The following is a 27,019-nucleotide window of genomic DNA, read 5'->3' as shown; positions in this document are numbered from 1 at the left end:
CCTAAAACCATGCTGACTGTCTCCCAGGATACTGTTACTATATTGGTAATTTTCCTTTTTTTTATTATAGTTTACATAAGTTTACATATAATAGAAGTCAGGCTTATTGTTCTGTAGTTATCTGGTTCAGTTTTGTCTCTCTTTTTGTGAATTGGTATTACGTTTGCAATTCTCCAGTCTGTCGGTACAACCCCTGTGTCAAGAGACTGTTGCATGATCTTGGTTAGCGGTATGTAAATTACTTCTTTCATTTCTTTGAGTACTATTGGGAGGATCTCATCCGGCCCAGGGGATTTGTTTATTTTAAGAGCTCCTAGTCCCTTTAACACTTCTGCCTCTGTTTTGCTAAAGTTATTTAAAACTGGATAGGAACAGGTCGACTTGTGGGGCATGTTGTCCGTATCCTCCTTAGTAAAAACTTTTTTTTTTTCTTTGTCTATGATTTTGCCATTTGTATCTCTTAGACATTTAACCTCCTCTTTGAATATTCTCTTGCTGTTATAATATTGGAAAAACATTTTGGAATTGGTTTTAGCCCCCTTAGCAATGTTCATTTCTGTCTCTCTCTCTTGGCCTTTCTAACTTCCTTTTTGACTTTCATCCTTTCAGTTTGCATGCTGTTTGAAGTTTTAAATTAGTGTTTTATATAATAGTTTGTAGTAATTTGTAATTTCAAATTCAGACTGAAAGTGCTTACAACTATTTTAATATGTAGATATCCTGTTTGGTGTCATGTCAGCTTGTATTAATGCATTCCGCAATGTCCCTTTGGTCGGTATTTAGAAAAAAACAATATATTATTTCTTCAGCTGACAGTACTTCATGATGTGTAAAATACATTATTATTTTTTTTTACTCAGTGTTAAGTTTTGTCATAGAATGTATTCAGCGTGGCCTTGACTGGTAAACAAGTTACTAAAGAAAATAATCATTCATGATGTATTTTTGTAATTCACATATGTGAATAGCAAGCCATTACTAATGCATATGAAGTTATAAATCTGGTGTAACAGTCAGAGGCAGCAGCACTTTGAGACAGTGTGTTCTCTCTGAGAAAACAGCCCAGGCTGAAGCTACAGTATGTATTGGAGCTATGCGTAGCCAGCACAGAACTAGCATTTCATCTTAGGGCCAAACATACAAACATACCACTTTTTTGTTTTAGAAATGTCCGTCCGACAATTGAAGTTCAGGTTTTGCATTGGAACACTTTGTTCGTGTTGTTTGTGATGCACAGGTTTGTCAGTGCTGGTACCCTGTGTGACGGGGTCACCCTCGCCCCTGGGTGTATTTTATTATGTATAGTGTGGGTTATGTATCACAGGTGATTGAATATGTGTGTTGCTATGCGGACACAGGGATGTCACAATGAGTTCACGTGCAGACTCTGCCGGGGCCAGATTGAATGATTAGCAATCAAGTCCCGGTACAGCTGTATTTAAGAGTCATGAATTTCTCACTCGGGGTTGGTTGTACAGAGAGGAGGTACGCGTGCTGGTTCTACACCAGCCCGCTACTTGTTAAAAGCTCAGTGTTTGTTTGTCTGTTTCTTTATTTTGAGTGTTTTGTTCTGTTGAGCCTGTTTGTTTTATAATAAATCTGCACAGCAGCTCCTTTCACTCACCACACCGTGTCCTCTACTTCCTGGTCTGACACAAGTCACCTGTGACACCCTGATACAAGGCTTGTAAAATGAGTGATTCCAGAACATGACACAGATAGGAAGCTGCTTTGACTCATTACATTCTTACTGGCCATGACTAATGGAGTGATAACGAGTGTCACACTTCCAAGTAAGGAGGAATAAAGATGGTTAAGGCATCCTGGTGACTTTTTACACTTATAACTTTAAAGTCTGTTTCAAAGCTCTTTTTAAAATGACCGCTCTAGTGCACTGATAGTGTCAGGATTATTGTCCACATTGTCATAAAGATAACACAGCAATAACGATGTGGTAAAGAACAGAAAAGCCAGAGCTCTTATTATGTTTTAAAAAAATAATAATAATAATTATCGCTCTTCCTGCAGTGATTTAGAGGACAGATCTCAAACCCCAGTGCACAAGAGTGAAACAGACTTTAAAGTCAGGATGTTAGCAATGAAAAGAAAAATGACAGGTCCAGTATTTAAACAGTTATAGCAGCACGTGGGGACGTGTCACGCTGTATTGTTCAGAACCCCGCTACTTGCTCTTTAAATTCCATGTGCAGTGGTTCAGTAGGTCAGCAGTCACGATAATGCCGGCACGGGGGTGGGGCGTCAGCACTGGGGGGTTGGGATTTGTTGTAGCTGAGCCTGCCAAGGTCAGAAAAGTGACCTCTGATAAAATAAATGGAAACAAATAACAAGTCATAGGTTTTAGGTAACAGTGAAACAATCTATGCAATGTAAACTAGTCAGACATTACCGTAAGTTTCAATATTCACCCTGTCCATATACTAGCTCTATACCATTACAGTATAGTATAAATTATCTAGTGTTTAATTAGATAAACACATCTGAGCAGTGTTAAAATAAATCCATTCAGTACTGTTTTACCATCTAGAACTTCACATGGTACTTCTGACACTTCAGCTGATCTAGTCTACAGATATCTACAGGCAACTAGAACTGAAGAGCAGCTCCTGGACTCTTCATAAACACAATATACAAAACTGGAAGAAGAACCATTCAGAATGAGCTTCAGAGAAGGGACGCAATTGAGCCTGGCTGTACTATAGCTGTATTTAACCTGGCTGTTCTATACCTGTATTGAACCTGGCTGGACTATAGCTGTATTGTCATGTCTTCAATAATGTAGATCTTCTCATTTCTTGAGTGCTTGTTATATACTGATGTTAAGCCATTATTTTTTTTAATTCACCTTTGACCTGTGACCTTGCAAAGGTCAACCTAAAGTGAGAAAGGGACCTTGACCAGAAAAATCACCCTGGGTGCAATTTAGATGCTACCATCATGTGTAACACCTTGTTCTACTTGTAATGAATAGGGCTTTTCAACTATGTTGTTGAAGCTGACACCCTGGGATCCTTCAAGAAGCTGCTTGATGAGATTCTGGGATCAATAAGCTACTAACAACCAAACAAGCAAGATGAGCTGAATGGCCTCCTCTCGTTTGTAAACTTTCTTATGTTCTTATGTTCTTATGTTCTTATGAAAGGAATTGAGCCAGTGATGAGTGACTGAGTCTCCCCGCAGCAGATCTTTTAATAGTTTTTTGCCCTGCCTTTCTAAGCTGCTGTCAGGTGATACAGCTTGTGAGGGTTGGGGGTGTTACAAGCTTAGCGCACCAGCCATCTGTTCATTAGAAGTATAAGACGAACAAGGGTGCTCATTTGCCATTTAAAAAAAAAAAAACCCTTCCCCCAGGACCCTGCTTCCTCACTCCCATGGGACTAATTGGTCCAAATACCCCCCCTCCATCATTAATGTCTTCTGCCTGATTGGAATATTGAGAACAAAAAGCTGCTCAAAGTACAAAGGGAGCAGTGGGCTGCGGAATGCAGGGTGACTCTATAAAACATCACATGATTGGCTGATGCTGTCTGGCTGTGAACGGGGCAGAATCCACTTGAACAGTGTTGTTCCTACTTGGAGCGACCCTCTCTGTAGCATGCAGAGTGAGTCCATCTGGGAGGGTTCCAGGGGCACGCTGTGTGGTTTCATGTTGTTTACCATCGGCGGAAAGTAGAATCGTCCACCTCTTTTCAATAAATGACAACCAACGGGTGTCTAACCTGCTTTTGTTTGTTTGTTTGTTTGTTTGTTTTTTTTTCAAGTGAATCTGACGTCTGTGTGTGCATTGTTTGTTTTTCAAAGTGTTAACAGGTTTTGAACATCCTGTCCCCATTGTAACCTATTAGCAGCAACTCCACTTATAATTTCATTGAGAGTGTAGACCTGTAGAATGTTTCACTGAGAGTGTAGATATCACACTGAGAATGTCCATGACTTTTTATGTTTTAATAGTAGTTCCTGGCTACAATATCAGTTTTAATGATTTATAATAAGTTAGTATCATCCTGTGTGGTAAATGCCTAGTGGACCCTGCAAATTTACTGTGGCAAACTTTTATAAGGACAGAACCGAACAAGATCTTTTATACAAGGCACCCTACACCAGACCCTTCCACTCCTGGTCTTTGTTCCAACCCTGTGCTCAGTTGTTTCATTGAACCAATTAAACCTCCATCCAGACCCTGAAGTATTTAATCATATCATTGTACCTGTTAAATCAGGACCGTGATTGGACACCCCTGCCCTACACACATTTTAACTTATATTGCAAGAGCTTTGCTCTTTCCTTGATTTAGGGTCACGTTTAAAAATAATAAAAAATAAGTCAGTTAAGTGCAGTTTCATAGTTCCTATTACATTTCTGCAGAGTCATTTCCTCAATGGATGATACATTCCTGACATATTAGAGCCCCTGTTGATATAAATCTAGGTACTGTATAGGCGATAGCAGAGATACTCAGTGTGTTCTATTTCACCCCTGTGACTTTATCTCTCACTTATCAGAGTTTTGCGGCTGCTGCAGCATCACACTCCTCTCTGGGCGTCACTAGAGATTAGGAGAATATACTGTTGCACCATCCATCTCCCCTCAGTCATGTTCAGATAACAGCAGCACAGCTTTAAGAAGCTGAGGAAAAGCAGAGAATCATCAACATGGTGCTTAGCGAGCTGGAATGGAAGAGTGTAAACTAGGGCACTATGCCTTTAACTTGTACCAGGCTGCTTAACAAAGAGACAGAAGTGAAGCACGCCACATTGATAGGGAGAGGAAATGCAGGCACTGAGCTGTCACAATACTATTAATATATATCAACAGATATATGATTACAGAGAGGTAAACCTGGGTGTGCTCCATTCTCGGCGGCCCCAGATTCATATTTAGTCACATCTGGATACTTAGTTTTTCAGCAGTCATACAATACCTCATAACCAGAAATCATCTTCATCTCCAGTGTTAGCCTGTCTATCCCCACATTTTACCATGCAATGATCTATGTATATGGGTCATTCCATGCCAACTCAAACAGTGCCGTTGCCCGTCCATCTCTGATTTTCAGACACGCTGTTCAGAAATGATAGCCATAATTTTTTTTTAATTTCCCCTTTGACCTGTGTGACCTTGCAAAGGTCAACCTAAAGTGAGAAAGGGACCTTGACCAGAAAAATCACCCTGGGTGCAATTTAGTTGCTACCATCATGTGTAGCACCTTGTTCTACACATGACCTTTGCAAGGTCACAGGTCGAAGGGGACATTTAAAAAAAAATAATGGCTATCATTTCTGAATTCAGCATGTCAGAAAACCCCCAGGTGAATTTTTCGGACGGGCAACGAAATGTCCCTTTTCTGGTTGAGTTGGCGTGGAATGACCCATATACTATGTGTTGAGCTATTTATCTATTTGTAATCTATTTCTAATGCTGTGCAAAGGGAGATTAGGGAAGCAAAGATGGTCTGTTATGAACAGATGAACAGATTCCTAAATAGCAAACTGTATTTCATAAAAAAACTAATATTAAAAACAAGTTCAGTATACAGTATGCAGATTTATTCCAAAGGATATGAAGACAAGCAATTATCTGTATATTGTCACATACTGTATATGCTCTGTACATTTCACAATACTGTGCATTAAAAATGATATATTTATACATTTAAAGATATTGATAAGTATTGGTAAAACAAACAGCATCCCAAACTACAATGTGTAATTCACCAATACTTTCTGTAAGGGGATTACATGATAAGTTTCTGAAAACTAACATTCAGTAACATGGTCAGCATGATATACGGTACTATGCTACTGACCAGTATGGCTTTTAGTTTTAGTTTTTATTTATACATTTACAGATATTGATAAGTATTGCTAAAACTAACAAGTAAAACAAACAGCATCCCAAACTGCAATGTATAATTCACCAATACTTTCTGTAAGGGGATTACATCATAATGTAAAACAAAGTTAGTAACTGTTTCTGAAAACTAGCATTCAGTAACATGGCCAGCATCAATGCTGCCCTTTTTATATTCAGCTTTGTATGATATACATTGACTTGCAATTTTACAAAGGTCTCTTGACCAGTTCCTAGATATTACTGGGGAAAACTCTTCACCACAGAGCAGTGAAAGTTAGCAGATAGCCACAGTAGTTCCAGGGGAAGAGAGTGGCACTGTTGGCACCATGCATCATAGGGCACCCTGTCATAGCATTGCCACCTAGGTATGACATCATTACCCACGAATTACATTACTCAGGAGCTTAGCTGTTCAAAATCCTTTGCTCTGTTGGCGATTTTGTGTCGTGGCATCCAGGCCAATCTGCTAAACAAATCAGTACTTTATAAACGAAGTAAGAAGTAAACACAATTCAAAATGCTGTAGTTTATTATTTGTACAAAACACGCCCCTGTGGGTCGTACAGTGTAATAAGAAGTACCATTTTATAAATTTATATTCGCTAAATGTAATACAAATTGTATACATTATAAGTTTTAACACTACAACGGCTGTGCCAACAAAAACAAGAATAAAAGCAATAAAAACTAACAACCAGACAATCTGCTTAACATTGCCCTTCAGTCTTCAGGTTTCTCTCTGTCTTTATTTAAGTAACAACCTGTGTACAGTAATGAGTGAGTTGCTATATTATTACACTACGTAATCAGTTATTTTCTTCAGTATTTTAGTTTCCATATCATTTAAAACCAGTAGCACTTCACAGTCTACTTGCTGCTGAAAGTAAGATTGCAGTGCAGCGAGGTGCTGAAGTGCAGAAGAACTCAAAACAACCACGGGTTCTGGGTCTTGCTGTTTGTCGTCGTCTCCATCATCATCATCTCCTTTACTGACACTTGCCTCTGCAGCAGAGTGCTGGTTCCTCACCTCTGCAGCTTTCTCTTGGATAGTAGACTCATTACAAATGTCAGCGTTTTTATCAATGTCTACAAATGCATCTCATCTCCATCCTCCACTGGCATTTCAACATTTCTATCTCGTGCAGGAACAATGCACTGTCAATAATAAAACACGCATCAGCAACTGTCGCTGATACAAAAGCTGCACAAAAAACAACCAAAAAACATCAATTTAACATACATTGCACACCATTAGTGTAGCAAACATAGCTACGTGATTATTAAAGTGTCATTAACTGTTAGTGTTTGTACAGGGGACATGTTACATGTGTGGATCGTCACTGGATCTCAGTGAGGCAGACACAGAGCAGTGGGTGTTGATACTGAGTAATACTGAATCAGACACAGAGCAGTGGGTGTTGATACTGAGTAATACTGAATCAGACACAGAGCAGTGGGTGTTGATACGGAGTAATACTGAATCAGACACAGAGCAGTGGGTGTTGATACTGAGTAATACTGAATCAGACACAGAGCAGTGGGTGTTGATACTGAGTAATACTGAATCAGACACAGAGCAGTGGGTGTTGATACTGAGTAATGCTGAATCAGACACAGAGCAGTGGGTGTTGACACGCTGTACAGGCAGCAGATTTAATAACATATGGGTCAGAATAATGGACAAAAATTCAAAGGGCATAATAATAGGAGCATGCTATAGACCGCCAAATTCAGATGCCGAGCAAAATAATGTGTTATACAATGACATTAGAAATGCGTGTAGAAAAGGAGAAGCCATACTAATGGGGGATTTGAACTTCCCCCATATAAAATGGGAAAACCCGATGGGGAACACGACGGATGAAATTGAAATGGTGGAAATGACAAATGATTGCTTCCTAACGCAATTTGTCAAGGCACTGACTAGAGGGGAGGCATGCCTTGATTTAGTCTTTTCAAATAACGAAGACAGAAAAACTAAAACAGAGGTCAGAGAGCCATTGGCAAACTCAGACCACAACATGGTCTCATTTGAAATTATTTTTAAAACCCAAAAAGTAATGACTAAAGCTAAGGTTTACAATTTTAGAAAAGCAAACTATGAAGATATGAAACAGAGACTAATAGAAGTACATTGGAGTAAAATAGCGAAAACATCCACAGAAAAAGGATGGCTGTTTTTTAAAAATGTAGTACTAGAGGCGCAAAACAATTGCATCCCAAAGATAGACAAATCTAAATCTAAAAAACAAAATGGCCAAAATGGTTTAATAGATCAATTAAAAAAAAACATTCAGCAAAAAAAGACACTTTACAGAGTGTTTAAAAGGGACCAAAAACAAACTACACAGAAAGAGTACTTGGAACTGCAAACACAAGTCAAAAAGGAAGTTAGAAAGGCCAAGAGAGAGATAGAAATCAATATTGCTAAGGGGGCTAAAACCAATTCCAAAACAATTTTTTTTCCAATATTACAACAGCAAGAGAACATTCAAAGAGGAGGTTAAATGTCTAAGAGACACAAATGGCAAAATCATAGATGAAGAAAAAAAAATAGCAAATATATTAAATGATTACTTTTCACAAGTTTTTACAAAGGAGGACACAGACAACATGCCCCACATGTCGACCTGTTCCTATCCAGTTTTAAATAACTTTAGCATAATAGAGGCAGAAGTGTTAAAGGGCCTAGGAGCTCTTAAAATAAACAAATCCTGTGGGCTGGATGAGATCCTCCCAAGCATTCCCAAGATTCAAGCATTCAAAATCCTAAAAGGTATAGACAATGTCGACCCAGGGGACTTTTTTGACCTGAAAAAAGAAACAAGGACTAGGGGTCACAAATGGAGATTAGATAAAGGGGCATTCAGAATAGAAAATAGGAGGCACTTTTTTACACAGAGAATTGTGAGGGTCTGGAACCAACTCCCCAGTAATGTTGTTGAAGCTGACACCCTGGGATCCTTCAAGAAGCTGCTTGATGAGATTCTGGGATCAATAAGCTACTAACAACCAAACGAGCAAGATGGGCTGAATGGCCTCCTCTAGTTTGTAAACTTTCTTATGTTCTTATGTTCTTAACACAGGCCCGACGCTCGGGTACCAACAATGGTAATCCTAGCAACGGCTTTAATAAAGAAGAGAAAACAAAATAAAGGTAAAAGTAAAAGTTTGCCACACAAGGTGAGTGTTAGTCTCACTAAACGAGACGTCCCGCTCCAGGAACCTACTACACTATGGTAACCTTCTCTATACTTGGATGGGATCAACATCCCCTAAACTAACCTATTGCTGTTGCTTCCGAAGTCCCGGCCTCCCAGCGACTCTGGGTCGTTGTGACAATCCTGGCTAAGCAGAGCCTTCACCGGCACCGTCTCGCAGTTGAAGGGTTCTGTAATAGTTTTCCTGCAGAGTGGACACTCCTCCTTGATGTAAACAGAGGCGCCCCTCTGTGTAGAGGCAAAACCAAGGTAAAGTAATGTATTTCTTAGGAAGAAAATGCAAGGGGTTCTGTAAATCTTTAACATTGAACGTCTTAAAATAATGACTGCTATGGAATAGGCTCCTTACAAAATCAGACAAACATTTTGATGAAAAATATAGAAATAATGAAAAACTGAGGTACAGCAACCCCGAGGTATCACAGAACATGTTTAAACTAAATCTTAAAAAGACTGTGGCAGATTTCTTTAAGATTTAAAAGGTATGTATTTTTATTTGAAAACAAGGACATTCTTAAGGGAATTCACTTTTAAGCAGATGTCTTTACAATGTGGTTGCGAGTCTTATTTCAAAGTGTCTAAATCTTCTTTACAGCATCTGAAAGCTCATGTTTATTGCTGCTGCTTGCTCACATGGTGGTCCAAACACAAGACCAAGGATTGCCATCCGCATTCCTGAAGGGAAACCCAAGCCTGCAAACAGTTCTGTCTGTCTGTCGGTCTGTCTGTGTCCAAACATGTGCTAATAACAATGTAGGGTATTGATTACCTAAAGACCAGGAATCCTCTGCATCTCCAATGTTTACCTGTCTGTCTGTCCACACATTCTACTATTTACTGATTTTATATATCTATATTTAGAAAACGATTGAGTGTGAACAGCCAATCAGCTTCCAGATCTAGCAAGCTTCTGTTTTGCATAGATGCCCGTTGCAACGTTGAAGTTCTTAACTGTGAATTAAATTTTAAATCAATCCGCGCATAAATACAGGCTTTTTCCCCTAACATTCTAATCTACAACTAATCTGATAACATAAAAAGATACGTAAACATTGATACTTTCTGACGCTGAAATCCTGTCTGTGACAGGACAACGTAATGAAAGCTCACTTCGCAGCTACTGGTCAGCAAATCAACAGGAAAGACACGATTGGTCCACAATTCTATGATCAGCTGGATCCAAACAACACCCTGCCTCAAAACCAGCCAGTCAAACTGCCAACCCTGCTTCAGTTCTTTCCGCACCAGCCAATCCACTCCCTGCCAGCTTGAATGACGTCCCGCCTCCAACAAGTTTTGAGTCCGACTCTATACTACACGGACAATTCAACAATTGTACAGTTAATTTATCTGGCAATGTCCAGATAAATTATTATAAGAAAGAGTAATAACCCAATAAATAAATAAATATGTTAGCCAAATAATAATAATAATAATAATAATAACCGTTTTCTCTACGTGTGTCGTTTTTCTGTTCTAATTATGTTAGGGACTATTTTTCCTCATCGGAAGGTTACCTGGTGAAATATCAGAAGTTCAAGATAAATATAGGTTTTAAAGTTTGTGGTAGATGACCTTGACTTTCGTTAGCGCCCTCGCCTACGATTCGGGACTCATAACTCCAGTTGCGGTCATCTACCACACAGTGGAGCCTGCATCGCTTAAATATATACACTATGTCTTGACCTATTTATAATCTTTAATCCTGTTTATAATGCTGTCTCAGGGGAGATTATGGAAACAGAGGCTGTCTGGCTCTCAAAGACTGCTTCCATATAAACCCTTGTGCTTCATTTAGACCTCTTCTCAAGTTCTACAAATCAGGTGCGTTGACCTCACAGTAATCAGTAAACTGTCAGCATTTCGGATGTCCGCACTCATGAACAAAAACTCGGAGATTGTCAGATTGTCTTCATCTCCTTATTTTGTATTCTTTACTCATTTATTGTGGAGGTTGAAAGCACAAACAAACATGTTTTTCGACTTGAAGCTGCCGTCCTCTGTGTTTAAACGTGAAAAACTTTGACAGGTGCTCGAGGTCAAACATGTTCGTTTTTACTTTCAACCTCCATAATCAATGAATAAAGAATAAAGAGATGAAGAAATTCTGACATAATCATTGAATTTTTGTTCATAGGTGCGGACAGACAAAATGTTCAGATGATATTTAGTCAATATGTAATATATTTATAGTTTGATCTTTATAGCCCAGGTGGCCTCATTGTTTTTTTTTACCCTTAATTACTTAATTGAACCAATTAGCTGCCTTCCAAGTCTTTAATGGGTTCATTATTTAATGACACCTATAAAGATTTCAGGACCTATAAAATGTCAGCTCTCAGGCTGTCTACTTTAATGTATCCCTTTTTGTCTTTCTTTGTTGTGTTTGTTTCAGTTGAAACAGATGTAAACCCCTTATTGTTTAATGCAGTCATATTAAATGGTTTGGAATGCGTCTGCTTCCATTCCAGTCCAGTGGTGTTCTGCTCAAAAAGTCTAACTTTAAGGTTCTATCTAAAAAGGCGCTTGCAAAGAGGTTATAAACAGGGTTCGAAACTAATCTGTGATTACCTACTAGCTCCTCTGTGTCATAGAACTATCGACTCTCGTGCTCAGGACAGTAAACAAAGCCTGCAAAATACACAAGAGTCAAGGCAGCATACAATGTACAAAAAAAATATGACAGAAACTTGGTTTGCTTTGAATTGACTTGTACTGCATACTAGTATGAACTTTTCCTTTACATTCATGGAAGTATTTTATTAGCTTTAAAGATTGTGCTGCCCTTTTAACACACAGGAAGATCTTAATATTAAAACATTCACACCTAGACAAACCTCTCAATCATCTCAGCGTGTGAGCCAGCTTTGAATGTCAAACTCCCATTGACCCAACTTTCAGAACCATTCCCAATGCTGCTTTATAGCTGGGCTCCTGGTAGAGTGTTAATCAGATAAAGAATGTCAAACAAACATATTCAGACTTAATCACTGAAGCTGCTTAATAGAAAAGAAATGCTGCTAATCCTCATATAAAATTAAATACCCTTTAATCATTTCTAAATGTACATGGAACATGTAATTATAGTCTGTATGTAAATGTAAAATGTAAATGTAAAAGTCTGTACAGTAGCTGTTGAACTGAGATACTAAATGCATTCTACTTTACAGTACTGCAAGTATTACCCTATTCGGCCCAAATCAACATTCTTCATTATTTTCTTATGAGTGTCGTATTTCAACCAGTAAAAAATGACTGGACGAAATGCACAGCCCGCGTTACAGGATTTTATTATGAAAGTCGTTCTCAGTGTCGTCAGTGGTGAAATTAGTTTTTGGGTTCATTCTTATACCACAGGGTTTGATGTAGTCTCCAAGGGCTTCCTGTTCTTTGTGAACTACACGTTCCTGAGCTTCCTGTTCTTTGTGAACTACACGTTCCTGAGCTTCCTGTTCTTTGTGAACTACATGTTCCTGAGCTTCCTGTTCTTTGTGAACTACACGTTCCTGAGCTTCCTGTTCTTTGTGAACTACATGTTCCTGAGCTTCCTGTTCTTTGTGAACTACATGTACCTGAGCTTCCTGTTCTTTGTGAACTACATGTACCTGAGCTTCCTGTTCTTTGTGAACTACATGTTCCTGAGCTTCCTGTTCTTTGTGAACTACATGTACCTGAGCTTCCTGTTCTTTGTGAACTACATGTAACCAGAGCTTCCTGTTCTTTGTGAACTACATGTACTCTGTAGTCTCAGCTATAGAAACAGATCCTTTATTATCCCTCCCTAGGACAGAGGTAAAGTGGAGGTGAAAAGTACTTATCCAATTGTAATGAAACTTGGTACAGTCTAGCATGTGAAGTGTATACCTATTTTTCACAAATATTTATACACTTAAATGAAGTATGCACTTAAGCAGATTTGTGATCTGCAATCTCAATTCTTATAAATATTACTGTACTGGTAACACAATGCATTATTGCTACAGTCTTTACTGTTTCTTCGAGGCTTCACTTAATTCAGACCAACAATTAATTTTTTTTACTTGAATAAGAAAACACAAACATCAGTTTATAATGTATTTTATTTAAATGTACAGTGATGCACATTGCAAACTATATTCATTCATAGTCTCTTCACGCATCTTTATGTAATTTTAGCCTACTTATGAGGAACAAACAAAATACGGCACAAGGGCCAAAGTAAAAGGTTAAACAAAACAATATGTACTATAGGCTGAGCATTAGCCTTCACAGTACATTCACAAACACACATCAAAACACTCGCCCACTCCCTCCACCAGACAAAGCAAGGGTGATCAAGAAGATTTTTCACGGTGGCCAAAATGAGAGTTTACAAATTCCTTTTCCTCAATTTCTTCATCATCAAGATCAACATAGCTGACATATAACAAAAGCTGAGTTTGAGTGCCTGTGTCTGTGCTCTCATCAGCCGTTAGATGCCATGCTATACTTTAATTTTGAACTTAATTCAGACTGGAGATGTTTTCCTATGTCATTTGTTCTTCTGGATGTTGTATGCCTGCTTGATGGCATATCTCTAAATACATTGCACTGTGGATCAACAGCTGCAGCCCACTCTACAATACCCTTGGAGTGAGTGAATTTAATATCTACAAGAATTAAGTATTCTCAAATACTATACTGGCTAAATATTTTAAACTTATTATAAAAAATGTGTATGGTACTGTCACAAAGACGGCCGGAGTGGGTGGTGTCAGACCAGAGCCAGGAAATAAACAGACAGAGATTTGGGGTTTGGTGAAGCTGAGCGAATGCTTTCGCTCAGTATTTAATAACAGAACAGAAAATAAAAGGTTTGAACAGACAAAAACACTGGACACGGCACTATACGCCAAAATAAAAGGACAAACAAAACGAACTAAACAGTGCACAGACAGACGAACAAAACACGGTGAGCAGATTTAACTATTCTTTACTTTTCACAAATACCTCCGTCTCCAATCCCGTTCTCCACTCACCGAACACCCAACCCTGAGTGCAAGAAATGTGCATCTATATATACTATTGTGCTGGGATTCAATTGCTAATTAATTATTCACTTGAATCCCAGCACGTGAATTAATTCTGTGCAACCCCGTGCTCACATATTACATTTAACCAGCACGTGAAGTGATTTGTGCTCTCCTCGTGCCTAAATACAAATCTACACTTTTTAAATACACGTGAAACACAGACCCGTTTATATCCCATGTACCAATGACTATACACCAACATTAACACACGCACGCAACATACAACACATAACACACAAATGCACACAGGGGCGGGGCGCATTGCCACAGGTACTTACTTGTGTTTCACAATAAACTACTACTCAAATCTACATGTTTAGGCAATCTTAGTTTTTTTTTTATAGAAATTTATTTTTAAATACTTGGCATTCATGCATTTTGCATGAAAAAGGTTATAATAATAAAACAAATAATTGTATTCAATATTTAAATCTATTTATTTTTGCTCAAAAGAGCCAACTTCACAATGTTATGAATCTGCCAAACATACCTTATAATAAATTTGTCCATTTCCATTTCCATAAACAGTGATGGATAAAATCAATCACATATCAAAGCTGCGTCTTGGGGGCCGTTTAGAAAGTGAAAGCGCCGCACGCGGCCCCGGGGCTGCAACTGATCACCCCTGCAAAAGATTTCTCCTTCTTTTTATACACTCCCCAATTAGCACCAATTACCTAACTGGACACACCTGTGATTGCTGGCAGGGACAGATTTAACCCCATCCTTGCCAACCTTATATTCCCCCCACACATACACACTATACACATTTAGGGCTTTTGCCCCGCCACACAGCCATTTTAGCTGTATGGAAAGCGTTCACAATGTTACAGGCTCAGTTAATACAGTAAATCAGGAATAGAGACTTAAACAGGATACATTTAATGGTGCCGCCTTGGTAATGGTTTAGAATTTTTTAATTGAATACACTTAGGCTGGATATACACTTAAGTGGAATAGACTGTATTAACATTATTTAGCTCAAGTTACTGGCAGTATCAGATGTGGGGCTATTATTATTATTTTATTTATTTATTTATTTCTTTGACAGATGCCTTTATGCAAGGTGACTTACTGGTGTTACAGGGCAGTACTGGGTTACAATACTAGAATACAATATGAACTGGGATGCAACAAGTTAGGATTACAACATTTATATCAGTGACACAGTAATGCATAGCTGAGGATCCAGTAACGTGATGCAAGGTCAGGCAGACAAATGAATTGTAGGAGGGATGGATCAAGAGATCTACAAGTGCAGTCTAAACAGCTGGGTCTTGAGGAGGCAGGGGAAGGCAGTGAGAGACGGAGCACTCCTGAAGTTCTCCAGTAGCTGGTTCCACCACAGAGGGGCTAAGGAAGAGAAAGACCAGTCATGGGAGGATGGAGAGTGGAGGGAAAGCATGACCAGTCAGCCTGTAGAGGAGGAGTGGAGAGGGCAAGAGGGGGTGTAGGGAGACACGAGGGATTGGAGATAGGAGGGCAGTGTGGTGAAGAGAGGTAGGTAAGAGTAAAGGTCTTGAAGTGAATGCAAGCAGATAGGTAGGCAGTGGAGAGTGCGAAGCAGAGGGGTAGCATTCCGTACATACTGTTCATAAACATCATGGTCCACCATTCATCATATTGATAGCTCTGATTTTGAACTTACAGTTGTGGCAATAGGGGTGGATGTTACGGACACGCTTGTATTGAGTTGAATCCCCCTCTACCCATAAACCAAATGGTATGCCATTATCCTATGTACAAGTTGTAGTGATCCAAACATATCTGCCTTGAAAGTATGGCCGCCTAATAACCCCTTTCCATATCTCTTGGTTACAGATATATTCTGTACTATTAATAACCCCTTTGCATATCTCTTTTGGTTGCAGGTATATTCTGTACTGAAATCCTGGACAAGTGTTTATCAGCACCCTGTCAAAACAATGGAACATGTGTGGACATTATCTTTGACTACAACTGCGAGTGCCCGACAGAGCCTCTGAAGTATAGCGGTAGAAACTGTGAGGAGCTGTATGACCCGTGCTCACAGCAGCCCTGCGCCAGCTACAGGAACTGTACCAGCACTCTCGGAACTGAAGAGTACCATTGTAGCTGCCCAACAGGCTTCACGGGCACCAACTGCACTATCAATATCAATGAATGTGATAGCAACCCGTGCATAGAAAACAAGACTGAGTGTGTGGATGGCATCAATGGGTACACCTGCCAGTGCCGGAATGGCTACACCGGGGATGACTGCCAGTCTAAGATAACCAGTTGTGCCGCTGAGCCCTGTCTTAATAATGGGAGCTGCAGTGACCGTCCTGAGGGCTACCTGTGTGAGTGCACCCCCGGGTTCAGGGGGGAGCACTGTGAAGCCAATATCAATGAATGTCAGCCCAGCCCGTGTAGAAACGGAGCCATCTGTGTGGACGGAGTGAATGCATACCACTGCTTCTGTGTGCCTGGGTTCCAGGGCTATAACTGTGAGATTGACATCAATGAGTGTGCCTCCCGGCCCTGCAAGAACAACGGGAGCTGTATCAACGAGAAGGACCACTATATGTGCGCGTGCCTCCTGGGGTTTACAGGTAAACACGCACACACATACATACACACACGCACGCACGCACGCACGCACACACACACATGCACGCGCGCACACACACACACACACACACACACATATATATATATATACAAGCACTGGAAGGGGCAAGGCAACACAAGCAACCACAGACAGCCATCATCAGTTAAGACGACCAACATGCAACTCTGCAGATAACACAAGGGACACCCATCTGCACTGCATAAGCATGGATATTTACAGAATGCATGTGTGTGCTGCCAACATAGTCCTAAAACACTAGAGAATACAGAACATACTGGTATTACAGCACAGCTTATACAGACCAACCCTCCCATTAAACTGTATTTGGTTGCTCATCCAGTATGATACTGAAAAACTGTTGGTTGATCCGTGTTGTTGATGCTGCCCTCTCAAACTGAAATGACACAGCACTCCACTCGCCCATGTAAACAGTTTCATAACAGTGTACCTCATACACTTCCATTTTTGCAGCTGACAATATCATTGTGTCATACATCTGTCGCATGGGTGTCCTGTTCTTAAAGTGCTCCCATTCCCCTATCCATGTTACTATGAATGGTAGTGCTGGCTCATCACCCCTTCCTCCCTTGCAAAAGACTATGCCACTGAATTCCATACAACAGAAAGTTATGCTAGTCATGCACCTGTGTCTCATATACACTAAATATACACTTCCCCTCATGTTGTGATTTACCATACATATACACTTCCCCTCATGTTGTGATTTACCATACATATACACTTCCCCTCATGTTGTCCTACATTATTAGTTTATTATTTATTTGTCTCTTTAGCAGACGCCTTTATCCAAGGCGACTTACAGAGACTAGGGTGTGTGAACTATGCATCAGCTGCAGAGTCACTTACAATTACATCTCAAGGAGGTTAAGTGACTTGCTCAGAGTCACACAATGAGTCAGTGGCTGAGGGGGGATTTGAACCGGGGACCTTCTGGTTACAAACCCTTTTCTTTAACCACTGGACCACACAGCCTCCTATAACTGCATGCAGTTCCCCACCCCCCACCCAACAAACTGACGCACATCAAACATGCAGACGCCACACTAGACATTGATCATGACAGTGGATTTCATAGAGATACAGTTTGATGTTGGTGCCACTATTATGCATCTGTCTCCTACTATACCTGCATAACAGTGCCCAGATATACACGACCCCCCCCCCCCCCCCCAAACACACTGACATGGCAGTAGACCTCATACACCTGGTGCACCATGATGATGGATGTCTCTTGTGTTATCTGCAGAGTTGTTCTTTTTAACTGATGATGGCTGTCTGTGGTTGCTTGTGTTGCCCCTTCCACTGCTTGTAAGGGGGTGGGAGGGAATACAGAAAACCCTAACATTGGATTTCCCTACTTTGTCATTTTATTATCAACCCTAACCGATGCATTAACAAAGTTTTTTGCAAAGACTATATATATATATATATATATATATCAATTTGTATACAAAAATATATATCAAGAATTACAATTAAGAGCAAGATACAAAATACAGTGACTTCAGTCCTAATGAGAGCAAATACAAAACACAGTACAATTTTATATCGGGGCAGTTCAAGAGCAGATAAGTGTTGATAGATACATCAGGGTTAGATATGAGTGCAAGTAAAATACAAAATACTACAGATTGGGTAAAGTGCAGGATTAAATACAGTACAATAGAGAGAAGATAAGTGCAAGTTAAAGTGCATTAAAGGCAGAGGGATATATTGTCTAGAAGGGAAGAGTTGAGTTTTACAGGTGTTGTCTGAAGAGGTGTGTCTTGAGGAAGCGCCGGAAGGTGGTCATGGACTGGGCAGTCCTGACATCCGTAGGAAGGTCGTTCCACCACTGCGGGGCGAGGGTGGAGAAGGAGTTGGCTCTGAAGGCAGGGGAGCGTAGAGGAGGTACAGCCAGTCTTCTAGTGCAGGCGGAGCGGAGAGATTGGGTGGGGGTGTAGGGAGAGAAGAGGGTCTGGAGGTAGCTGGGTGCAGTCTGGTCAAGACATCGGTAGGCAAGTACAAGAGTCTTGAACTGGATGAAAGTGGTGATCATGAGCCAGTGGAGTGAGCGGAGCAGTGGAGTAATGTGGGAGAAGCGAGGCAGAGGGAACACCAGGCGAGTAGCGGAGTTCTGGATGAGCTGGACTGGATGAGCTGGACCGGACGGGTGGCGGACGCAGAGAGGTCGGCCAGGAGGGAGTTGGAGTAGTCTAGGCGGGAGAGTACCAGGGCCTGGACGAGGGGTTGCGTGGAGTACCTTAGAAGTCAGCTTTTGGTTAGTGTCCCAATCGAAGAGTCCCTTACGGAGAATTTAGAATTTTGTGGAACTCCTTTCTCAAAATTTAATGAGCTCTCTTCAAATAGTGTTTTTGAGATGGTTTTAAAATCAAAATCTACCACCTGTTCTTTAGACCCAATTCCTACACCTATTCTCAAATCAAGCTTTTCAGCTCTGCGCTCTCCGGTAACTCGCATTATTAATGAATCACTTTGTTTCGGCTTGGTACCTTTTGCATTCAAATGTGCTGTAATCTCTCCCCTTTTTTAAAAAAGCATAATTTAGACCCCAGTTTGCCCTGTAACTACAGACCTGTTTCCAATTTACCTTACTTGTCTAAGATTTTGGAACGAGCTGTTGTTTATCAGTTACAAAATCATTTACTTAACAACAATGTATCTGATGTATTCCAGTCTGATTTGAGATCCTTGCACAGCATGGTGTCAGCTCTTATTAGGGTAGTCAATGATTTACTCATGAATGCTGACTCGGGTTCTGTTTCCATTCTTGTCTTGATAGACCTTAGCGCTACTTTTTATACCATCGATTCTCTTGAGTAGACTGGAAAAGGATTAACGGGTTCTGCGCTCAGCTGGTTTAAATCATACCTAACTGGTGGAGAGCAGTATGTAAAAATTGGTCAATGTTCATCATCAAAATTTACAGTCACATCTGGTGTTCCGCAGGGATCTGTTCTGGGGACGATTTTGTTCTATATTTACATGGGGACAGATTTTTCGTAAATATGGCATCAAATTTCACTGTTCTGCGGACGACACACAGGTTCACATGCACACTTCTCCAGACTTGGAGTTACCAATATCTTGTCTTACTCTTTGTCTAAGTGACATCAAGAATTGGATGCAGCTAGACGGACTTGAGACCCAGTCTAGCACTACTCTAAAGAATCTTGGTATTATTTTTTACCAAAACTTGGCTTTTGATGAGCATATTTGTAATATTACTAAAGTTTCTTTTTACCATCTACGTAATATTACTCATATTAACTCCTGTCTTACTCAGGCAGATGCAGAAAAGCTGATTCATGCCTTTGTTTTTTCTCGTATAGACTATTGTAATGCTTTGTTTGCTGGTGTCTCAAAAAACTCTCTTAAAACATTACAATATGTCCAGAATTCAGCGGCTAGAATTTTAACTAAAACCAAATTCACTGTTCATATTACTCCAGTCTTAGTCAGGCTGCATTGGCTCCCAGTGGAGTTGACTTTTAAGGCTCTGCATGGGTTAGCGCCAAGCTATATCTGCACAGTCTTCAATCCTATGATTCTGGTCTAGTCAAGGTACCAATAAATAAGCGGTGATCTTTCGGGGACAGAGCCTTTACATGTCTATCCCCAGGGCTGTGGAACGACCTCCCGAAGGTCATAAGGGATAGTGACTCTGTAACCACATTTAAATCTAAGTTGAAAACACATTTTTATTCAATGGCTTTTATTGTATGAACAAATTGTTATGGTTTTTTTTATTATTTTTTATTGTTCAACGCTTTGAGATGCACATGAAAGGCGCTATATAAAATAAAGATTATTATTATTAGTAGTAGTTGGTGAGGAAGGGTCAGATTCTTCGTATGTTGCTCAGGAAGAATCGGCAGGTGTGTGCAAGAGTGGAGATGTGCTGGGAGTAGGAGAGGCATTGGTCCAGGGTTACTCCAAGGTTCTTGGTTGTCTAGTAGTTGGCGTGTGGTATATGTGTGTGTGTGCATGTGTTGCAAAGAATTTCCTTGCTTTTTGAGAATATATTTGTAGCTAGAAAGCCTGTATATTCTATTATAGAGCACACAAACAAAACTGACTATATTTGTAAACTTGATTAAACACGTCACAGGTGTCTATATGTTAAACACTGACACAGGTTTATATATAATACACATGATTAGTTTTTCTTCACCTATTCACACAAAGTGTTTAGTGATCTTAGCCCCACCCCCACCCCCTGCCGATGCTAGGATTTACTGGGCCCTGGCGCATGACTGTGAAGAGAACCCCTTCCCCCTGCAGCACAACCTAAAAAAAAACCTTTTGAAAATAAATACATCAGAAGCAAAATCTGAATCGGTCAAACTTATTATATAACAAAACATATGAAGAATGGTATGATCTATGGTATCAAAAGCAGCAGTTAGGTCAAGGAGGACAAGGACAGAGGGAGCAACAGTATCAGCATTGAGCAGGAGATCATTTACAATCTGGAGCAGAGCAGTTTTGGTACTGTGATGCGGCCGGAAGCCAGACTGCAGAGATTGAAGCAGATTGTTATCTGTGAGATGTTTTGTAGCTGGTTAGGGTTTTTTTGAGCACTGGCGTTACTCGGGCAGTCTTGAGGGCAGCAGGAATCAGGCCTGAGACCAGGAATAGGTTGAGAGTGTGCATAATGGAAGGAGCAAGGTCAGAAGCACAGAGACAGACAAGATTTGTTGACCAGGGGTCCAAGGGGTACGTGGCAATAGTTGATTTCAACAATAGAATGGAGACATCAGTAATGGAGAGAGGACTGAAGGAAGAGAGAGCAGGAGGGGCAATCGGAGGAGAGTCAAGGTGGTCAAGTACTATACTGGGTTTATGCCAGGATAGAGTAGAATAGATGGTGTTGATTTTGTTCCGAAACAGAGAAGAAATCATTGCAGGTAAGAGAGGAGGATGAATGGGAGGTGGATTTATCGATGGCTGGATGCAGGATTTGATCAATGGTTTTGAAGAGAATATTTGGTTTACCGTGTCCCAGAGATATGAGTTCTGAGAAGTACTTCACCCTGGCAGCAGCGAGCGCACGCCGGTAGATACCGAGGTGATCGATCCAAATCTCTCTGTGAACTGCTAGTCCAGACGACCTCCATTTGCTCTCCGACTTGCGGCAGGCAGACTTTAGCAGTCGAAGTTTGAGGGTATACCATGGACAGTTTAGATGTTTCTTCACTATCTTGGTTGTAAGGGTGACGTTGAGGGACACCGCAGCATCAACCGAAGACGGGAGAGTACCATTCAGAGGGAAAGAAGAGACACATTCTGAGTATTGTAGGATTCAGCAGATTTTTGGGACGGAAGGAAATAACATTATCAGTAGTAGCTGAAAGTGCAGGCTGCAGAGTCACTTACAATAAGTCTCATCTGAAGGTTGTATACTTGAGACAGCTCTGTCTGCACCCAAGTAAGAAGAAACCAAGTATAAGTCGGCATTATCCTCCAGCCTGTGCTGAGCCATGTGTACCAAAGTGCCTCCATGGTAAAAGACATATGGGGGGCTCAGATTATGCTTCAGAAGGCATCCCTGCCACCTGGCCCTCATTGCAGGAGCTGTTTGTTTGAACTAATCCAGTTTACTGCTTAATTAAAAATATGAGAAGGTGTAAGCAATTCTAGTGTAAAACAAGTTAGCAAATAGCATGCTTTCCAGTCTACATAGCTGTAGAAGATGGTCTTTCTTTGTTATGCTCCTCTGACAGTCCTTGCTATAATGCAGTAACCCATTATTATTATTTATTTCTTAGCAGATGCCCTTATCCAGGGTGACTCACAATTGTTACAAGATATCACATTATTTTTTTACATACAATTAACCATTTATACAGTTGGGTTTTTACTGGAGCAATCTAGGTAAAGTACCTTGCTCAAGGGTACAGCAGCAGTGTCACCCACCTGGGATTGAACCTACGACCCCTGGAGCCCTAACCACTACTCCACACTGCTACCCAATGTAGGCTGAGCACAATAAAGCCTACCCCTTAACCTGGAGACCTGGGCTCAATCCTCAGTCATTGCTGTCCTAGTGTAGCCGGCTCAATCCTCATTCATTACTATCCTAGCACGTTATTATTATTATTATTATTATTATTATTATTATTATTATTATTATTATTATTATTATTATTATTATTATTATTATTATTTGTTTATTTAGCAGACGCCTTTATCCACGGCGACTTAGAGAGACTAGGGTGTGTGAACTATGCATCAGCTGCAGAGTCACTTACAATTACGTCACCCGAAAGACGGAGCACAAGGAGGTTAAGTGACTTGCTCAGGGTCACACAATGAGTCAGTGGCTGACTCATTGTGTTACAACCCCGTTTTTTTAACCACTGGACCGAGCATATTATATATTTGAGTTGTCTTTTTATTATTAGTATATTTTATATTTTCTGGACTCTTGATATTTTTTTGTTTTTCATTCGAATCATCAGAAACACAGTCACCGTCTGTATGAAGTAGTGCTGCAATGATTCTTCAGTATTGTTAGATTTTTGCTGTTGTACTTTAAAAACTGCAAACGTTTGTCATTGAGGAATATTAAGGGAACGGTGTTCTGAACCTACATAGTGGAAACAATTTACAGTTTCTTTACTGTTGGTCCACAATAAAAAGTAAGAATACACTATTTGAAGGAAAACTTGATCCAACAAAGATTAGATCGTTTTAGAACTGGAGATCTCTACCAAGAACCATGGTGTTTGCACCCGCGTGTTAATCAAAATCCAGATTGAAACAGTAGTCAGTAGTGAGGTACAGCACTGTATATCCCAGTGTGCACTGCAGCTCCCTCTCCCTCCTTGTGTCTTTACTCCACAGTGCCCCCTGCTGCATGGAGGCAGCTCTACTCACCAGGGTTCTTGTCTGTCACTCCCCAGCTCTGAGTGGCAGCTGGTCAGCCCCAGTAGTTAGTGATGAGGCTCTGTGATAACTCCCTGCTGATCCCACTCCCTCAGTGAGGCTTACAACTCAGCTGAGGCACAATGTTTATTTATTTATTTTTACATATTTTGAATGATTATTACATTATCTGCCCATGTTAAATATATCTGCCTTGAATATATATATTTTTAGTACCTGTATAACAGAATTCAATTGTGTATCGATGAATCGTGATACTTTCTTTACAGGATACATTGTACTATTATTTATTTATTTATTTATTTATTTATTTATTTATTTATTTATTTATTTTTTTATTTTTTTTTCTCAGCAGATGTCCTTATCCAGGGCGACAAAATATCACAGTACAAAGTATCATATCACATTACAGAATATCACATTAGAGATGAGAGCAGTTATAAAGTACAGTAAAATCAGTAGAAAATAAGATCAATTTCAAATAAGAGCAACATAAGGAATACAGTAAATAATTACATTTAAGAGCTAATCTGCCAGTGGTGGAGGGGGTGAGAGGGGGTGTAGGGAGAAATGATAGTCTGGAGATAGGAGGGAGCAGAAAGGTCAAGACAGCGATAGGCGAGTACAAGTTTTGAATTGGATGCGAGCAGCGATAGGGTATATATTCAAACATACACTGTTTAAATAAGAACCAGTGCTGTAAATACGTCCTGCACCTTGATAATGCGACGTGAAGATGTCTTAACTCTGGTGAGTGAAAAGGCTATAGTACAATTTAAACAGACTGTGAACCCACAATGTCATTGTATTTCTTAAGAATCAGAGTTGGAATCCAGAGCCATGAATCAACCTACTGTGTTGAAAGAAACATTCTTTTAACGCGTTGCTTCTCAAATGATTGTGATTTAGTCAGCCTGACCCAGCGGTGCTAGGCATGCTCTGGTACCGCCCTCCCTCGGCTCACTGCACTGACAGGCTGGCATTTCAAACACTTTCACTGTTATCCTAAGAAGTACCTAATCCTGACTTTCACAAGGGGTCATGTTCTGAACTCGCAGGGCACCATGGGAATATTTGTTTTTTTGCCTGTTAGAAATTCCACACAGGCAGTACTTGTGATGGCGGTGACCTTTAGCTGATCCAGTGGCTTCAGTGCCAGGGGTCTGGTCTCAGTGTTTAGAAATGTGTTGGCCTGCAGTGTTTTAACAACCTGATAATGGCTGGCTGTACCCGTTTTTTGTCTGCTGTTGCTAATCGTTTTTGCCGTTTTGCAATGACTGGGCTACTATGGGAAACTTTTATAAGTTATAAGGACAGATATCCACCAGACATAATACATATTCTATACAATGCATAAATAAGACATATTTCAATTGTAGTAGAAAGGCTTTAAGCTTGAAAGTTCCTAACACCATTCCAATCTATAACTAAAGACAAGAAAAAATCAGTGACACAAAAACTAAGTTCATGGATAGCAGCTACAAATCTGCTTTGAGAGGTTTTGTTTGGGTGACCGACAGGATTTTATTGGGAAAGATTTACAAATAATCCAGGTCTTCTCCAGTTAGCTGCACATCTGTGCACTTGCGGTTTAAATGTGAAAATGAACAGCACAGATTGTGATATTTCTGATTTAAAAATATATATTTAATTTTTAAGTATAATTTCTGGCATATCATTATATTTTGCAAAAATACCTGTTATGTACAGAAACACATTATTTTCAATGATCTGGTGGGATCAGCATCCTAACTGCAACATGCAGGAAACATTTATTTATTTAACATAAGACAGCAGGTTCTTTTAAGTGGTGATCTGTTAAGTGGATTTGTTTTTATAGTTAATATACACTTTTGGGGCATATATACAACATACTGTACATCCTGAAAGAATTCAAACTTATGTTACATATATCCATAAGATACACATTCTTTAATACTTTTTGAACCCCTGCTATTTGATTTTTCTAAGTGGGAGTTCATCTCTGTGATTAACTCGTTACGTTCTGTTCCTTTGTTCTTTAAAGGAGTGAACTGCGAGTGTGAGTCCAGGCATGTCAGATAAGTGATTAACAGTATGTTCTTTAAAGGAGTGAACTGCGAGGTGGAGATAGACGAGTGTGAGTCCGGGCCTTGTCAGAACGGTGCTACCTGCAGTGACCATGTGGGCCTCTACACCTGCACCTGTCCTGAGGGCTACGAAGGGCTGGAGTGCCACATGAACATCGACGAGTGTGCCAGCCAGCCCTGCCACAACGGAGCCTCCTGCCTGGACCTGGTCAATGGGTAAGAACGAGAGCAGCACCAAATAACAAGTGACAGTCCACCTCAGAAACTGGAAGTCATCTCATCACATGTCATGTGACTGTGAAGAAATTGTGGATCTTGCCGTTTTCAGGTGGACAGAAATACAGTTGCGATTGCAACTCATTAACATCAATGGCATTTTAGTTTTAAAAATCACAAGCAGTTTTTAAAATATAGTGCACAAACCCCAGACATGATCAAATACATAAGAACATAAAGTTTACAAACGAGAGGAGGCCATTCGGCCCATCTTGCTGGTTTGGTTGTTAGTAGCTTATTGATCCCAGAATCTCATCAAGCATCTTCTTGAAGGATCCCAGGGTGTCAGTTTCAACAACATGACTGGGGAGCTGGTTCCAGACCCTCACAATTCTCTGTGTAAATTGCCTCCTATATTCTGTTCTGAATGCCCCTTTAATATTAATATTAGATTTTTAAAGTGGTGACTGGTCGATCTATTCGACTATTTTTGCCTCAACTACTCGACTTATTAGTAGCGGTTCTACCCTTACTGAGGAGTCTTATTTATTTATCCAGCACATATATAGAACATTTTGCAAGTCATCCCAACCTCTTCCTACCTTACTGGCTCTAACCAGAGTGTAACCATTAAAACCTGTCGCCTTGCAACACTGCCCCCAGTGGTGTTTGTTACTGGTGTATTTCTAACATCCTCTAGAAGCACCTTTAGGATTGTATTAGATATGATAGAAATAAAAAAGTCTTCCCAGAATTTTCGGCGTTGCCAATGGTTTTTACCCCGGAGGACAACACAGATCTGAATGGCTCTACTGCAGACCCGCAGGCGCCCTATCAGCCACAGGGGTCACTGGTGCGCAGTGAACTGTGGATTGCCCTGCCGACCTAATCCCTCCCTACCCAGGTGGCGCTCGGCCAATTGTGCGCCGCCCCCTAGGAACCCCGGTCACGGTCGGCAATGACATAGCCTGGACTGCGATCTCCAGGCTATAGAGCGCATCCTGCACTCCACGCGGAGCACCTTTACTGGATGCCCCACTCGGGAGCCCAAGTGCTTTTTCTGATGACAACTGCTCTGATTTTTCT

General features: G+C 40.4%; 1 protein-coding gene across 2 annotated transcripts in view; it reads left to right on the top strand.

Annotated features, from left to right (window-relative positions):
- The window catches only part of LOC117422509 (protein crumbs homolog 2), a 164,433-nt gene that overhangs the window by 87,166 nt on the left and 50,248 nt on the right, over positions 1 to 27,019 (top strand). For both annotated transcript variants that reach the window (XM_058987168.1, XM_058987169.1), the window contains 2 exons: positions 16,015 to 16,716; positions 25,738 to 25,933. In XM_058987168.1, coding sequence (XP_058843151.1) covers positions 16,015 to 16,716; positions 25,738 to 25,933 — 898 coding nt within the window. The remainder of the gene's footprint in view (positions 1 to 16,014; positions 16,717 to 25,737; positions 25,934 to 27,019) is intronic.

The sequence above is a fragment of the Acipenser ruthenus genome, chromosome 15, assembly GCF_902713425.1.
Source record: "Acipenser ruthenus chromosome 15, fAciRut3.2 maternal haplotype, whole genome shotgun sequence".
NCBI lineage: Eukaryota > Metazoa > Chordata > Actinopteri > Acipenseriformes > Acipenseridae > Acipenser > Acipenser ruthenus.
This window is presented reverse-complemented; position numbering and strand designations above follow the sequence as displayed.